This window comes from Schistocerca gregaria, chromosome 2, assembly GCF_023897955.1.
Source record: "Schistocerca gregaria isolate iqSchGreg1 chromosome 2, iqSchGreg1.2, whole genome shotgun sequence".
Lineage (NCBI taxonomy): Eukaryota > Metazoa > Arthropoda > Insecta > Orthoptera > Acrididae > Schistocerca > Schistocerca gregaria.
Genome location: NC_064921.1, coordinates 504,773,229 through 504,791,053, shown reverse-complemented (window position 1 = coordinate 504,791,053; position 17,825 = coordinate 504,773,229). Strand labels below are relative to the sequence as shown.

At 41.1% G+C, this 17,825-nt stretch overlaps 1 protein-coding gene across 1 annotated transcript in view; it reads right to left on the bottom strand.

The window, feature by feature from the left end:
• LOC126328891 (uncharacterized) overlaps positions 1-17,825 on the bottom strand; it is a 389,478-nt gene that overhangs the window by 98,438 nt on the left and 273,215 nt on the right. Inside the window, exon 10 of the mRNA XM_049996076.1 lies at positions 5,767-5,960. Coding sequence (XP_049852033.1) covers positions 5,767-5,960 — 194 coding nt within the window. The remainder of the gene's footprint in view (positions 1-5,766; positions 5,961-17,825) is intronic.

Here is a 17,825-nt window from a genome sequence, read left to right as displayed (position 1 = left end):
ATTCATTTGGACATTTGGCATCATTTGTTCGTTTCTAACCTCGGAATGTCCCAAATGTCACTACAGCTGTCGTAAACATATATCTTGGCTTTGCACACCTTCCAGTTGTAAGAAGTACATATGTCCTCAAGATTTTTTTGACGTTCGTCGTATTGTTATTTTCGTTTTCGAGTCGAAGCTGTTGCGTTTCGTCCAATTGGAATCATTCATTTTTTTTACTTGTCGCCGGCCGGAGTGGCCGTGCGGTTCTAGGCGCTACAGTCTGGAACCGAGCGACCGCTACGGTCGCAGGTTCTAATACTGCCTCGGGTATGGATGTGTGAGCTGTCCTTAGGTTAGTTAGGTTTAATTAGTTCTGAGTTCTAGGAGACTGATGACCTCAGAAGTTAAGTCGCATAGTGCTCAGAGCCATCTGAACCATTTTACTTGTCCACAAAACTGAATTCTGCTCTGATTGCTGTGTGCATAATTTCTTTTCTATTTTGGACTATATTTCCTGCTGCATTATTTATGTAGATATCGTTTTTTAAAAGATTTTTTGGACCCAGCACATTGTGGATGACCTTTCTCTCTTTCCTAATTCTGCTAATAATCATCTCTGAGAGAGAATAAAACACTTGTTTGCACGTATACCCACAGGTTTTGCGTTGGCTATAGTGAAGAATTTTGGTATTTGTGGAAAAAACTTTCGTGTGATTTGGAAACGTAGTTCCATTTCCCTAGCTCTTGCCTGTGGAGGTAGATCCCTATTGTCTTCCTCCCAGCATATAATATCTCATTTATTTTTTCATGTCCATATATGTTTCTAATGTCGACCAACCTTTTTGGAAAGCTCCTTTATATTTCCCATTTTATACCAAACGTATTGTTCTAGTCGTTTTAAGATGGATATTGACAGGATCTTGTAGTTCACTGTGTACTGAGATGCCACAATAATTAATCACCCCTGTAGCGTTTAATTTCTTTTGTAGAGGTAGAATAAATGCTTCCAGTCATATTTTAATTCCTCTTTCTCCCAAATGTTACTATAGTTTTATGTGACATGTTTGTTGTTTGCCGGCCGCGGTGGCCGTGCGGTTCTAGGCGTTTCAGTCCGGAACAGCGAGCCTGCTACGGTTGCAGGTTCGAATCCTGCCTCGGGCATGGATGTGTGTGATGTCCTTAGGTTAGTTAGGTTTAAGTAGTTCTAAGTTCTAGGGGAGTGATGACCTCAGATGTTAAGTCCCATAGCGCTCAGAGCCATTTTTTTGTCTGTTGTTTCTTCAGCAGCAAGTCTCCAAAACTCTGTTATTCTTGAGTCATCATCATCATCTTCTTCTTCTCGTCATTATTATTATTATTATCATTATTTATTAGTGTGGCCTACTGAGGACCACATGCAGTAATTTACATCTTTTTTCATTCCTGTAGTTTTTGATTCTTTCCCTATGTTTTGAAAGTTTTAACTTTTGCTCTGAGCTTTTCTTTGTTCCTTATTCCTTCCTTGGTTATTTCCATTCCCGTCACATCCATTTTAACTTATTTGATTGAATACAATGATATTTTTCAGTTTCTGTCAAAAAGTTAAAACTTGTTTTTGTTATACTTTCTCAACTAGCGTTTTTATGTTTACATCGAATTCAACTCCTCTAGTACTCATTATGTCTAATATTCATTCTGTTATTTCGTAAACTTCTTTATTACTTCTTAGATTACGTTTCGCATTGTCAAATTGCGCTCTCAGTGTTTTTTTCTTTTTTTTTCCTTTCTTTCTTTTCTATTTCACCTAGTTGTTTGGCTGTATTTAACAAAATACAGTTTGAAGTATAAAAGTATTGTGTCCTAATGATAATGTAGTAATGCTGGATTTTTTCATTTATTTATAAACACTTCATGTTATACAAGTTCTTTGTTATTTGAAAAGCTAGTTCCATTTTCCTTGCCCTTGCTATGTTAGATTCTTTGTTTACAGCTTTCGGTTGCATTACTTCATGTAGATATTTAAATTATTGTTATTTGTATTTTCCTTTCGGCTAGGTTACGTCCGATGCAAGTCGACGCTAGTTACAGTTCTCATTGGTTAGCTGAGAAGCGTGCTTTAATGAAAGGGACTGTGATAAGAGTGTATAAAATTTATTGTCTATTTGTATTTTTAGAGTCAATAAAATGGATAAATTCAAAACCCGTTGTGGTACATATATCCAAGTTTAACAAGGCCGTACGATGGATGAATCACTGTCAACAATGTCTTGCACACTCATTCCATTAAACACAGCGGGGGATTTTACTGGCAGTGGCTGACGTCACCTCTCCCTCGCTTGGGGGTCAAACAATGACGACGTAAATTACTTCAACCAGCTACATTTTACTCGGCTGCGTCAAAGCCGAACGCCAGCACAAAATTTTGTTAATATTTCCGTTACAGCGGTGTCCATAAAAAAATTAAATGGCAATAAACTGCTGCATTGCCTGTCGTAAAGTGAATTAGAGTATCCGTCTATTTTGTCTTCCTCACTAACGCACAGTTTCGGCTGTGTAGCCATTTTCAACTGTCTGAACTATACGATAGATGTGACACCGGTAAAATTCAAATGTAAAATAATATTATTTGTTTACCTGACCAAAAAAAACTAAAATAAAATGAAAGAGAATTTACGTGGTGTAACTCGTCATCGGACATATTTGGGTTACAGTCAAAACTGAAGCAGCCATACATTGTGAAACTGCAATTCTATTGCATGATATGCAATAAAATTCGAGTTGAATTGAAAAGTGGTCGGCATACAATAACGGATGACTCTGTATAATAAATTATTTGACTACAGTAACTGACTTAAAAATAAGCAACATGGCACCAAGTATTTCTTGAATAGCTGTGACGTAATACATCACTTTCAAGTCTAACTAAATACCCCTCCTTCTTTCCCTTTCTGGCACTCTTTCATGTATTATGTCACTTTCCTATATACACTAAGGTTAGTGAAATTGGTACAACGCACACAGCGTATCTGGTAGCTCTATTTATGAAGTAGTCCATGTCAAAGCAAATCAATCTGACGAGAATAGCTAAGTCTCCCCCTGTGTTCAAGTCACATGAATTGTGAGAGCAGTGCGGATCGTAGACATTCGGACATATGGAGGTTTGGGTCGGCCCTGGAGGCGGGCTCGGACTACCGAAGTGGTTAATGTGATCACTCACGATAAGCGGGCAAAACCGGGTTCGAATCCCCGTCTGACACAAATTTCCTTATGTTTCTAGTAATTTGTACAGCAGTTGTATAACCGTATTGGCAATTTGCCATTGCATTTCTTAACTTTATTTTATGTCAAACCAGCTGGTCAAGAGGTCAAGAGGCGTCCTTGTTCATAGCCCAGCACTCTATTTTACTTGCAAGTGGTGTGTTACGTCATAGCAATTCTGAATCATTCATAATCAACGAATCTACTGATACCCAGCAAGAGTGGTTTAAGACAGAAGGGTGACATTAATCCAGCCGAGTGAAGATAGATTCTAGACTGAGATTCATTGGATTAATTCTGACAAAATGCAATTATTTCACTTACAAGTATATTGTTTGATATATTCGAATGTGTTGTTAGTCGGTCTGCAATTCCAAACAATTTGGGTAAACGGAAGACATAGAGGAAAGTTATGAAGAGTAGCTTAATTCTTAAGATATATGATAAGTTAGTATGAAATTGTCACGGATATATTCGAAATAGTGAATGAAAAACGTTACCAGAATGGTGTTTGTACTTCTACTTTTCGTCTTTTATCGACCATCTCTACCTGTAAGCGTGTTCTTGAGTTTTGTTACCCAACTACAGTACTTTCGATGGCAAACTGCCGAGTGCCTTTCACGACTTCACTCGCCTATTGCTTATTCCTTCTGAGATCTGCCAATTGCGTCTCTTCAGAACCTCATACAGTCAAAGGTTCATTCTGAGAAGTAAAAAAGAATAAGAGTAAACATATCATTGCCGTCGAAGACTTCTCGCCTCCATTTCATTGATAGTGTTGGGCTGAATAATTGGTTTTAGTCGCCTGCATTGCTACACAGCACCACTGGAAATGTTGTTGAAATGTATTCCTTTTAGTTTTACTGGAGATAGTGCTAGAGTTCATAATTATTTTTATACTTAAGTATGTTTTAGGTATAGGCTCCGGGGAGAGGAGTGCGTAAGAACGAAGAGAGAATAATAAGAATAGAAAAGAAAAATGAAGAGCTTAGATTAGAAAGGATGTAATACAAAGGATACTGTTTTTGAACCCTGATATTCAATCTGTGCCTCTATGAAACAATGACGGAAGTAAAAGAAAGGCTCAAGAGCAGCATTAAAATTTAGGGTGAATGGAAGTAACAGATAAGATTCACTGATGATGTTGGTATCGCTTGTGAGAGTGAGGAAGAATGACAGGGCCCTTAAAATGAAATGAACTGTCTAATGAGTACATATTGTCGATTGAGAGTGAAGCGATGAGAGATGAAAGTAATGAGGAGCAGCAGAAATGAGATTAGCGATGAACTTAACACCTAAACTGAGAGTCAAGAAACAGAGTAAGTAAAAAAATTTCCCTACCTTATGATGTGGTTCCAGGGTTTATTGACAGTGAGTCCCCTTCTAGAGAAATAGCTGTTGCAGTAGTTTGTAAAAGACGTTGATAATGGATGGCAGACTGCTGCTGGCATTCCCATTTCCCTGGCCCATACGGCACCACGCAGATCCAGATATCTCACTGACCAGTCCACACGATGCAAATCTTCAGTATCGAGAATTTCGGAGAGAAAATCCCTCTTATGGTAGATACCAGTTGATTATTTTTGTTTTACTCCAACACATTTCAGGACTTTCAGTGCTGTTTTTGTGGGGTTTTAGTTATTTTATTTCTCACACGACGCTAATAGTTATATATGTACATAGTCTGATGCATTTCACTACTTTTTTATGCAGACTTGTGCCTGTTGTTTATTACTTGTTAAAACAATTATTTCTTTTCCTATTGCTGAGATGCGCAACTATAGAGGAACACTGCTATGTGCAGCTTCTAAGTCCTTGAGCGTGTTGTTACTGAAGCAACTAACACCACATGTCGAGAAAGTACTGGGATTCCAACAAGCAGGTTTCAGAAAGGGAAAGTCAACTGTAGACCATTTACATACAATACGGTAACTGCCAGCAAAGAGCTGGGAATTACGCAAAAATGTTCACTGCCTTTTTGTGACTTCCAATAAGCATATGACAGTGTGAATAGACAAGCAATGTGGCAAGAACTCTAAAGGGCTAAAGTTCCCATAAAACTCATAAAATTGACACAGATGTGCACCCAGGAGATAACATGCATGGTGAAAGTAAATGGAAACACATCAAAGTAGTTCAGGGTGAGGACTGGAGTGCGACAAAGAGACTGCCTCTCCCCTCTCCTGCTTAATCTGATACTGGAGAGCCCTGAGAAAGGTAGCAAGCCTAGAGACAGGAATACAGCTGGAATGAAGGATCAACACCCTGACCTATGGGATGATGTAGTTTTAATAGCAGAGAAAGAGTAAGACCTGGCGCAGATGGCAAGAACATTAGTGGAAGAGGCAATGAGAGCAAGCTTGAAGGTGAATATGGATAAGACCAAATATCTCGTAGTTAGCAGAGAAAATGACAGGTCCCTGAAGGTGGAGGGCAAAGACTTTGAAAGGGTAAAACGTAGACATGTAGAAGAAAAAAGACAACCAATTAACCCATTTGTAGACAGTCGTCAGGGACAGCAGTAAGTGAACGTTTGTAGGTACTCACTGACACAATCCTGGGGACAGAGGGCAGAGATCTGCTCCAGTGGGTCGCAGAAGCCGTCCGGGCAGTGGCGGACGTCCGGCGTGCAGGTGGCGTAGTGTGCGATCAGGTCCGTCGAGAAGTTGGCCTCTGCGCCCCGCCACGCACAGCCGCCCAACGGCGCCACCTCGGGACGCGCCGTTGAGTTCCTGCCCTCGCTGCGACACAAAGTAGCCAAGTAAGTACAGTCGGGGAGGCCATAAATTGCTGGGAGACCCCAAAGGGCTGTTTCAGATGCTGAATTCGAAACATTCCTTCCCGCGCGCAGGTACCTTTCTTTCGCGAATTACGAGGACCGTTCAATTAGCAATGCAGGAGGTTTTTTCTAGGCGAACTTTGGCTGAAATAAAGAAAAGACATGTGTTGTTGGACATCGTAGAATATTCCCGGTCCAGTTCCTATCTTTATCCTTATACAAAAAAATTCTCGTGTCACAGCGTTAGTTGCCATACTCCTCCGAAACGGCTCTATCGAATCTGATGAAATTTTCATCTATATTCGGTAGGTCTGAGAATCGGTCGTAATCCATTTTTCATACTCCTAAGTGATAAGGGTGGTCCACCCAAATTTTTTTCTTACTTTTTGGACAGAACTTTTTATTTTTATTTTTTTATGATGTCGCATTAAAGAATACACGCAACCCTAAATTTTCACCCTTCTACCACCAACCCCTATTTTTTAATAGCGATTTTAGTAATTTAATAATTTTCAACCCCGGTCGATAAATAATCAATTATCACTTGATCAGTTATGCCTGCCAGGCGTCTACCAGTGATAGTCTTTCACTATTCGATAGATACGTAATTTAAGAAAACGTACCAAAAGCAATGACTCAAATATCTCTCTTTGAATCGACGTAACTAGACCAAGAAGTTTAACTAGGTAGCACGCGTCATTCGCCAAACCGATATTTAGGCATAGCGCATACGCATCGATTTTTACCGTACGGAAATACACTCCTGGAAATTGAAATAAGAACACCGTGAATTCATTGTCCCAGGAAGGGGAATCTTTATTGACACATTCCTGGGGTCAGATACATCACAAGATCACACTGACAGAACCACAGGCACATAGACACAGGCAACAGAGCATGCACAATGTCGGCACTAGTACAGTGTATATCCACCTTTCAGAGCAATGCAGGCTGCTATTCTCCCATGGAGACGATCGTAGAGATGCTGGATGTAGTCCTGTGGAACGGCATGACATGCCATTTCCACCTGGCGCCTCAGTTGGACCAGCGTTCGTGCTGGACGTGCAGACCGCGTGAGACGACGCATCATCCAGTCCCAAACATGCTCAATGGGGGACAGATCCGGAGATCTTGCTGGCCAGGGTAGTTGACTTACACCTTCTAGAGCACGTTGGGTGGCACGGGATACATGCGGACGTGCATTGTCCTGTTGGAACAGCAAGTTCCCTTGCCGGTCTAGGAATGGTAGAACGATGGGTTCGATGACGGTTTGGATGTACCGTACACTATTCAGTGTCCCCTCGACGATCACCAGAGGTGTACGGCCAGTGTAGGAGATCGCTCCCCACACCACGATGCCGGGTGTTCGCCCTGTGTGCCTCGGTCGTATGCAGTCCTAATTGTGGCGCTCACCTGCACGGCGCCAAACACGCATACGACCATCATTGGCATCAAGGCAGAAGATGTTGGGGCGTGAGCGGAAGACGGCCTAACGGTGTGCGGGACCGTAGCCCAGCTTCATGGAGACGGTTGCGAATGGTCCTCGCCGATACCCCAGGAGCAACAGTGTCCCTAATTTGCTGGGAAGTAGCGGTGCAGTCCCCTACGGCACTGCGTAGGATCCTACAGTCTTGGCGTGCATCCGTGCGTCGCTGCGGTCCGGTCCCAGGCCGACGGGCACGTGCTTCGGTGCTTGTGTTGACTCTTTGCTCTACAGTACTAGCATCAAGCACATCAGTACGTAGCATCAAGAGGTTAAGTGTTCATCACGAACGTGGTTTTGCAGTCAGTGCAATGTTTACAAATGCGGAGTTGGCAGATGCCCATTTCATGTATGGGTTAGCACGGGGCAATAGCCGTGGCGCGGTACGTTTGTATCGAGACAGATTTCCATAACGATTGGTGTCCCGACAGGAAGACGTTCGAAGCAATTGATCGGCGTCTTAGGGAGCACGGAACATTCAAGCCTATGACTCGCGACTGGGGAAGACCTATAATGACGAGGACACCTGCAATGGACGAGGCAATTCTTCGTGCAGTTGACAATAACCCTAATGTCAGCGTCAGAGAAGTTGCTGCTGTAGAAGGTAACGTTGACCACGTCGCTGTATGGAGAGTGCTACGGGAGAACCTGTTGTTTCCGTACCATGTACAGCGTATGCAGGCACTATCAGCAGCTGATTGCCGTCCACAGGCACACTTCTGCGAATGGTTCATCCAACAATGTGTCAATCCTCATTTCAGTGCAAATATTCTCTTTACAGATGAGGCTTCATTCCGACGTGATCAAATTGTAAATTTTCACAATCAACATGTGTGGGCTGACGAGAGTCCTCACGCGATTGTGCAATCACGTCATCAACACAGATTTTCTGTGAACGTTTGGGCAGGCATTGTTGGTGATTTCTTGATTGGTCCCCATGTTCTTCCACCTACTCTCAATGGAGCACGTTGCAATGATTTCATACGGGATACTCTACCTGTGCTGCTAGAACATGTGCCTTTACAAGTACGATACAACATGTGGTTCATGCACGATGGAGCTCCTGCACATTTCAGTCGAAGTGTTCGTACGCTTCTCAACAACAGATTCGGTGACCGATGGATTGGCAGAGGCGGACCAATTCCATGGCCTCCACGCTTTCTTGACCTCAACCCTCTTGACTTTCATCTATGGGGGCGTTTGAAATCTCTTGTCTATGTAACCCCGGTACCAAATGTAGAGACTCTTCGTGCTCGTATTGTGGACGGCTGTGATACAATACGCCATTATCCAGGGCTGTATCGGCGCATCAGGGATTCCATGCGACGGAGGGTGGATGCATGTATCCTCGCTATCGGAGGACATTTTGAACATTTCCTGTAACAAATTGAGTTAAGTCACGCTGGTACGTCCTGTTGCTGTGTGTTTCCATTCCATGATTAATGTGATTTGAAGAGAAGTAACAAAATGAGCTCTAACATGGAAAGCAAGCGTTTCCGGACACATTTACACATATTATATTTTCTTTCATTGTGTGAGGAATGATTCCTGAATGTTTGGCCGTACCTTTTTGTAACACCACGTATAAGGTCTGAACACTAAAGAAAAGATGAATATGAAGTACTGGAACGCAGTAAACAGAAATATTGTGGGCAAATACAGCTGAAAAGTTCTTACGAAGCCTTGGTTTCGGGGATTAAAAAGAGTTAAAATGTTTTAAGTTTCAGAATCCGCGTCAGATTTAATCACTGATAGTTCCGCTTTATCTATTCTGAATACACCTATGATGTGGTCCCTGCTATGGATGTCGCAAAAGAAATGTAATCACATTTTCTTCGCATATATGCAGTATAGAAACCAGAAAAGGTAATTCTTAGAACAATTAATCAGATGTTATGGACGATTACACACTGATACGTCAGCACCCTTCATCCTGATTGTGTATTGTAAAAACAATAATATTTTTTTAACCGTGAACTAAAGAATTTGAATATATACTTTCTTTGTGTAGTTCAAATAGAAATAAATCCAACATTGTCCTGAAAACTGCTTGAAAACACCAAAACTCGAATCAAAATAAAGTACTAATCAACGGCGCAGTCACAGGAACGGAGCCCTTTGCAGTTTATGAAGCCTTCAGCATCCGCATACAGGAGTAAAGCTATTATTATCTCATTGGATATTTTCTGGATTGTCATTCTCGAGTGTATGAAGAACTTCTAAGAAAAATGATCCTTGGCGCCAGTTTTTCTGTGTATATGCTCGATTACTACGGACACTCACGTACAATGCTTTGTACCAATCGCAGCGTGGTGGCACTGAACGTTTATGTCAATAACAAGCTCACATTTTAATGCTGACAGTAACATAACTACAGAAAGAAAGTATATAGTCAAATTCTTTAGTTCACGGTTTCAGAAATAGTAATTTACAACTACTAGCAGTATTTCCATGATATAATCTGTCCTCTATTTAAAAATATCACAAATAACCCTCATTTATTGCCTTGTCATTTATAGTTACCATCACTAAATCAAATATAAAAACAGGACGCAAAATGGATCCAACCTCTCCCTTCACGCATCGGGTATCTGTTGTGATTAAAAGGATGATTCTAAGAGTTGACCCAAGGTTCCTGAAGAATTGTTAAATAAAAATCTTCATACTATAATAAATACAACACGTGTACACTGACGAGCCAAAACATACTGATACCCTACTTGAAGCTTGTTTGTCCGTCTTTGGAACGTAATACATAACTGATTCTGCGTATCAGGGGTTCGATAGTTTGTTGGTAGGTTTGTGGAGGTAAGTGGCATTGGACGTCTACGCATGGTTCATGTAATCTACATAAATAGTGGACCGCGCACTTGCGTAAGCAGTGATGGCGTCCGACAGCGACCCAGAGGGGTTCCAGAACATTTACATCAGGTGAATTTGGTCACCGAGACCACAACTGTATCGCGCAGTCACATTCTCCAAGTCCTTTACAGGAGTGGGAACCAGACTCTGGAATAACCTCCCTCGTTGTGTTAGAGAACTTAAAAACATGTCCGGCTTCAAAAACAGTTAATGACTCATCTACTTAAGCAACAGTAATGCCTTCCTCTGTACATGAATGCACTTCACCGCACTACTTCCCCCTTTCCCCCTCCTTAAATTTCCCTTCCCCAAAACTCGCTATACTAGTAAACACCTACTTTACATACCAAGATATTAATGTACATCTGCACAAATCTTCATTACTATTGCCAATTTTTCTCATGTTTATCATTATTATTTGACTTTTTTTTACTGTTATTATTATTGCTTTTATCATAATTTGTATGTATAGTACCTGTTGTAAAAATACTGCCAGCATTTACTTTATTAGGTCTTAGTCATTACTCCTTATTCATATTGTCGCTAGAGTAAGCTAATTTTCTTATTTAAACTATTGTCATGATGTAACTCTGATGTGTGAAATGCTGCATGTGTGGAACACTGGTCCGATGTAAGAGAGGGCCTGATGGCCCTAATCTGATCAGGTTAAATAAATAAATAAAAGGTAAGGAGTCCATGTACTACACCTGTGGTTACTTTACAATTGCTCTAGATCTACTGAAATGACCGGATTGCATAACTGGTCGGGATACAGTGTCTGGGGTGATTCGGAAGCCTGGTGCATATCTTTTTATTTGACACCAAATCGCGACTGGAGAATCGTTGAAGATGAAATTAAATGACTAGGACAGCATAAATACCCAGTCCCCAAGTGGAGAAAATCTCCGACACGGATGAGAATGGAACCTGTCAGTGACGCTAACCATTGGACCACGATCTGCAGATCTAAAGGTAGCGAAAAGTCTACGCTGTCACCATCTGTCAATGTTATTCGCTATGGACATAGGAGCAAGAGAAACATTACTTTTGTCACGAGAGTAAAGAAGGAACGGCCCAGCAATAGCTATCCCACAGAATGTTCCAGAAAACTTTCAGGAATGCTTAAAAGAAGTAATGCAGTATGAGTCAGCTAAAACAGACCACCCTAAATACAACTATAATGGATAAATATATCAACGTGCAGTTTCCACCAAGTTATAACGGACAATTTCCTGAAGTTAGAAGGTAATTTTTATTGTTTATAGTTTCCGAAATTTTTTATAATGTTTGCAAAGACAGATCGTGAGTGCTTGGTACGATTTGGGTTCCTTTCAGTACGCAGTCATACAGCTGCTCTGATAGTTTGAGGATATTCGTCATGAATGACATTCAGTTTCTCGATTGTCGTTAACGTCGTGAACGTCTCAGTAGCTTTACTAGCAAGTTATCTGATTGCTACAGAAGCAGAACACATACTGATGGGTTTCAAGAGCACAGGTAACCACAACAACTGTACCTCAATTAGGTGTTTGATTACAATTGGTGTACTGGGGCAGACGTTTGTGGAAGCTCTTCTTCCGACGGCAGGACAGTGGTTGATAATTTTTGATCAAATCCCATACATGTTATGTCGCTGAAGATCTCTTAGAAACTTCTTTCAGATGTCACAGAAAGAAGTATATGGTTACATTAGAAAAAAGCGACTATAAAAGATAAAAATTACTTGCGAACATCAGGAAATTCTCCAAATTTTCCGCTGTACCTTGGTGAAAACCACTCCTCGACATATTTATTAATTCTGGATATAGTTGGGGTGGTCTGTCTTAGCTGCCTTGGCCTGTGTAATGAATAATATACCAAACAAATTATTAATAATCAGTTTTATTCCTTTAAATAGCATTTTATTTTCTCATAGGAAGATTGTCGAATATTAAAATTAGTTGTATTTACGATTTCTTTATGTCTTATGTGTCTTTTTATGTTGTTTTTTTACTTCAAAATTACCGTGTTTGAGTTCTTATGAAGAAAAAATAAAGAAATATCGTGTAGCCATTCATGACGTTTATTCTTAACCCGTAAAAACGTATACATCATGGCGGTATTCTGGTGAGATGCTTCAGGCCTCTTCAATTGAACGGCTTTAAGTGTTGCTTTGTGTAGCATATTGCCTGTCCGCAACTGAATACTCATATTTCCATCGAAGCACTGCACACTGAATGGCAGACAACACCGCGCAATGCCAACTGGGAGGGTTGCCACCATTACAGGCGTCAAGATTTAACAAAAATAGTTTCTAAGTAAGGCATAGCCCGTTGTAGCTTCGTAAGTGTTTGCATCCATCAGCGACTACTAGTCTTCTGGTTAGTGTAGCTGACTCCTGATCACACGATGACCCGTATTCGATTCCCGTCGGGTCGGGGATATCACTGCTTCAGACTGTGTGCGTGTGTGTGTGTGTGTGTGTGTGTGTGTGTATTTTGTCTTCATGATCGACGATGCACAAGTCAAATAAAAAGATCTGCACAAGTCGCAAATCGGTCCAACTCCCCAGAAGGGAAGTCCCGGCTACGAGTGCTATATGTACATTTCATTTCATTCTTTGCACTAGCAAACTGTATTTTGGGCCAACAAAAGTGGCGCCTGCATCTTGAAATGCACTTTTCCACCACTGGCTTGAAGTAGTGAACTGTTTTCGTATACCCCGTCCTACTTACCTGTTCATTCTATTTTCTTCATCAGTTCGCACTTTCCTACCTGCTAAAATTTTATCAATTATCGATCTAAGGAATTTCATCTCTGCCCCGTCTATGTAGATTTTGAGTTTTTTTGCCCATCTTCGCTCCCACAAAGAATTACTGTTGCAGCCATAACGTTATCAAACATGAGATCTCCTATTCTAGTTTTCCCTTTCACGTTGCGTAGTTGTTCCTCACTCAGCTTGGAATATGTTTAATTTTAGCTTCTTATGGTAACTCAGGAGGACGTCGTTATCACGAGAAAGAAAACTGGCATTCTACGGATCGGAGCGTGGAATGTCAGATCACTTAATCGGGTAGGTAGGTTAGAAAATTTAAAAAGGGAAATGGATAGGTTAAAGTTAGATATAGTGGGAATTAGTGAAGTTCGGTGGCAGGAGGAACAAGACTTTTGGTCAGGTAAATACAGGGTTATAAATACAAAATCAAATAGGGGTAATGCAGGAGTAGGTTTAATAATGAATAGGAAAATAGGAATGCGGGTAATCTACTACAAACAGCATAGTGAACGCATTATTGTGGCCAAGATAGACACAAAGCCCATGCCTACGACAGTAGTACAAGTTTATATGCCAACTAGCTCTGCAGATGATGAAGAAATTGATGAAATGTATGATGAGATAAAAGAAATTATTCAGGTAGTGAAGGGAGACGAAAATGTAATAGTCATGGGCGACTGGAATTCGTCAGTAGGACAAGGGAGAGAAGGAAACATAGTAGGTGATTATGGATTGGGGCTAAGAAATGAAAGAGGAAGCCGTCTGGTAGAATTTTGCACAGAGCATAAGTTAATCATAGGTAACACTTGGTTCAAGAATCATAAAAGAAGGTTGTATACATGGAAGAATCCTGGAGATACTAAAAGGTATCAGATAGATTATATAATGGTAAGACAGAGATTCAGGAATCAGGTTTTAAATTGTAGGACATTTCCAGGGGTAGATGTGGACTCTGACCACAATCTATTGGTTATGACCTGTAGGTTAAAACTGAAGAAACTGCAAAAAGGTGGGAATTTAAGGACATGGGATCTGGATAAGCTGAAAGAACCAGAGGTTGTACAGAGTTTCAGGGAGAGCATAAGGGAACAATTGGCAGCAATGGGGGAAAGAAACACAGTTGAAGAAGAATGGGTAGCTCTGAGGGATGAAGTAGTGAAGGCAGCAGAGGATAAAGTAGGTAAAAAGACGAGGGCTGCTAGAAATCCTTGGGTAACAGAAGAAATATTGAATTTAATTGATGAAAGGAGAAAATATAAAAATGCAGTAAATGAAGCAGGCAAAAAGGAATACAAACATCTCAAAAATGAGATCGACAGGAAGTGCAAAATGGCTAAGCAGGGATGGCTAGAGGACAAATGTAAGGATGTAGAAGCTTATTTCACTATGGGTAAGATAGATACTGCCTACAGGAAAATTAAAGAGACCTTTGGAGAGAAGAGAACCACGTGTATGAATATCAAGAGCTCAGATGGCAATCCAGTTCTAAGCAAAGAAGGGAAGGCAGAAAGGTGGAAGGAGTATACAGAAGGTTTATACAAGGGCGATGTACTTGAGGGCAATATTATGGAAATGGAAGAGGATGTAGATGAAGACGAAATGGGAGGTAAGATACTGCGTGAAGAGTTTGACAGAGCACTGAAAGACCTGAGTCGAAACAAGGCCCCCGGAGTAGACAACATTCCATTAGAACTACTGACGGCCTTGGGAGAGCCAGTCATGACAAAACTCTACCAGCTGGTGAGCAAGATGTATGAGACAGGTGAAATACCCTCAGACTTCAAGAAGAATATAATAATTCCAATCCCAAAGAAAGCAGGTGCTGACAGATGTGAAAATTACCGAACTATCAGTTTAATAAGTCACAGCTGCAAAATACTAACGCGAATTCTTTACAGACGAATGGAAAAACTGGTAGATGCGGACCTCGGGGAGGATCAGTTTGGATTCCGCCGAAATGTTGGAACACGTGAGGCAATACTGACCTTACGACTTATCTTAGAAGAAAGATTAAGAAAAGGCAAACCTACGTTTCTTGCATTTGTAGACTTAGAGAAAGCTTTTGACAATGTTGACTGGAATACTCTCTTTCAAATTCTGAAGGTGGCAGGGGTAAAATACAGGGAGCGAAAGGCTATTTACAATTTGTACAGAAACCAGATGGCAGTCATAAGAGTCGAGGGGCATGAAAGGGAAGCGGTGGTTGGGAAAGGAGTGAGACAGGGTTGTAGCCTCTCCCCGATGTTATTCAATCTGTATATTGAGCAAGCAGTAAAGGAAACAAAAGAAAAATTTGGAGTAGGTATTAAAATTCATGGAGAAGAAATAAAAACTTTGAGGTTCGCCGATGACATTGTAATTCTGTCAGAGACGGCAAAGGACTTGGAAGAGCAGTTGAACGGAATGGACAGGGTTTTGAAAGGAGGATATAAGATGAACATCAACAAAAGCAAAAGAAGGATAATGGAATGTAGTCAAATTAAATCGGGTGATGCTGAGGGAATTAGATTAGGAAATGAGACACTTAAAGTAGTAAAGGAGTTTTGCTATTTAGGAAGTAAAATAACTGATGATGGTCGAAGTAGAGAGGATATAAAATGTAGACTGGCAATGGCAAGGAAAGCGTTTCTCAAGAAGAGAAATTTGTTAACATCGAATATAGATTTATGTATCAGGAAGTCGTTTATGAAAGTATTTGTTTGGAGTGTAGCCATGTATGGAAGTGAAACATGGACGATAACTAGTTTGGACAAGAAGAGAATAGAGGCTTTCGAAATATGGTGCTACAGAAGAATGCTGAAGATTAGATGGGTAGATCACGTAACTAATGAGGAGGTATTGAATAGGATTGGGGAGAAGAGAAGTTTGTGGCACAACTTGACTAGAAGAAGGGATCGGTTGGTAGGACATGTTTTGAGGCATCAAAGGATCACAAATTTAGCATTGGAGGGCAGCGTGGAGGGTAAAAATCGTAGAGGGAGACCAAGAGATGAATACACTAAGCAGATTCAGAAGGATGTAGGTTGCAGTAGGTACTGGGAGATGAAGCAGCTTGCACAGGATAGAGTAGCATGGAGAGCTGTATCAAACCAGTCTCAGGACTGAAGACAACAACAACAACAATGGTAACTAAAATTGCAAAATTGTTTGACTGGCTTACTGTCAATAGTTATTTTTTCTCTATGTGTCTTCTGCCTTTTTGGTCTTTATCCATGTTTCGCTCCTTTAAAGAAGTGCTGCTATAGCCGCAGCTTCCCAAACCCGGAAATAACTTTCTCTCCCATTTTCCCTTTCAGAATACGTTAACTGAGATTGTCTGAGTGTCTTATTCTCACAATTATTTTTATCCTCGCATGTGTTTTCCTACAGATACCATAGTTTTTTTTTTTTTTTTTTTTTTTTTTTTTTTTTTTTTTTTTTGTATCAGTACACTGTAGGCAGAGTGGATTGCGACCGATTTATTGATTATTAATTTGGTTATGGGTTATTGATTCACTGTCGTAAGAAGCACAAAGCATAAATTATTAATTACAAGAAACGGATATTATGAAAAACTGCCGAAATATCCCTTTTAGAGGTATTGTGAATTTTTTTATGATTTTACTTACATTTTCTTGCTTTGAGCGAAGCAGACTCATCGGTTACTTCATTGAACTCAAATTAGCAGCTGTGTCGTATTATATCGACAAGATAACTGAATCTTACACTGATTTCACTTCTTTCAAGCTAAATGGATTATAGCTCTCTATAGACACAACCGACAAACACAGCTCAGCCGCAGAGAGATCACTCCTGAATTCTCTCTTATTCACGCAGCATATTTTTTTATTTACTTTTGCAGCAAACTGGACCAACCGAAACTTGGGAGCAGCAAAAGCCGACCTGTGATACCGTAAAATACCATTGCCAAGTGGCAGCAAGAGCATCATTAGTGAACCTGAGACAGCTGTGGAGGCGGCATCTCTCTGAACCAAGCACACTGTTGCCACATAAACCGTCTTAGTCACAGACGACAGATCGGAATATTCGCTTCTTTATGATGCAACTTGGACAAAACGACACTGTATAAATGACAATGTGACAGCAGCAGCAGAGTTCACTGTCGCTTCTTGTTGTAGGCAGGTGAGAGGAAAACTAAGTTAGGAAAACTTGCATGCATCTCACGTTTTCACCCCCCTTGCGTTGCGTTCCCGCTCCCGGCCTATTTCGCCATCCCTCCGAGGAGCGATGTTTGGGGTCTCGCAAGCCACAGCTCACAGCTGCCAGCACTACAGCACTGTTGTACGGTCATCAGTCGTGCACAGGGGAGCCAGACACCACCATTTAAATTTCCACCTGAAACGTGACGGTCCGTTTTCTCGCCCTGCTTGCATGGTCGGACGCCCCATGATCGCCGAAATCCAGCTCCAGACGATGCACGACGTGGCCACATATTCGCTTTCATCAACATATCGAATAGCATGTACCCTTGTCAATGAGAGTGGGATGAACTGGGTGGCGTCTTGCTGACCGACTCCTAATTTCCACAACACTTCTTCAACGCATTGGTAGCGAGCAGCACACCATCCCCACCGACAAAGATAGCATCGCAGCCACGCAGTAGCAGCCAAACAATATCCCCTGTCCCCCAAGAGGCTTCGAAGGCGCGTCACCACCGTTACTTTTAGAATTATTTTAATACCTTCAGCTGCTGACGGACTTTGATATATATCAACGGGGACAGGTGA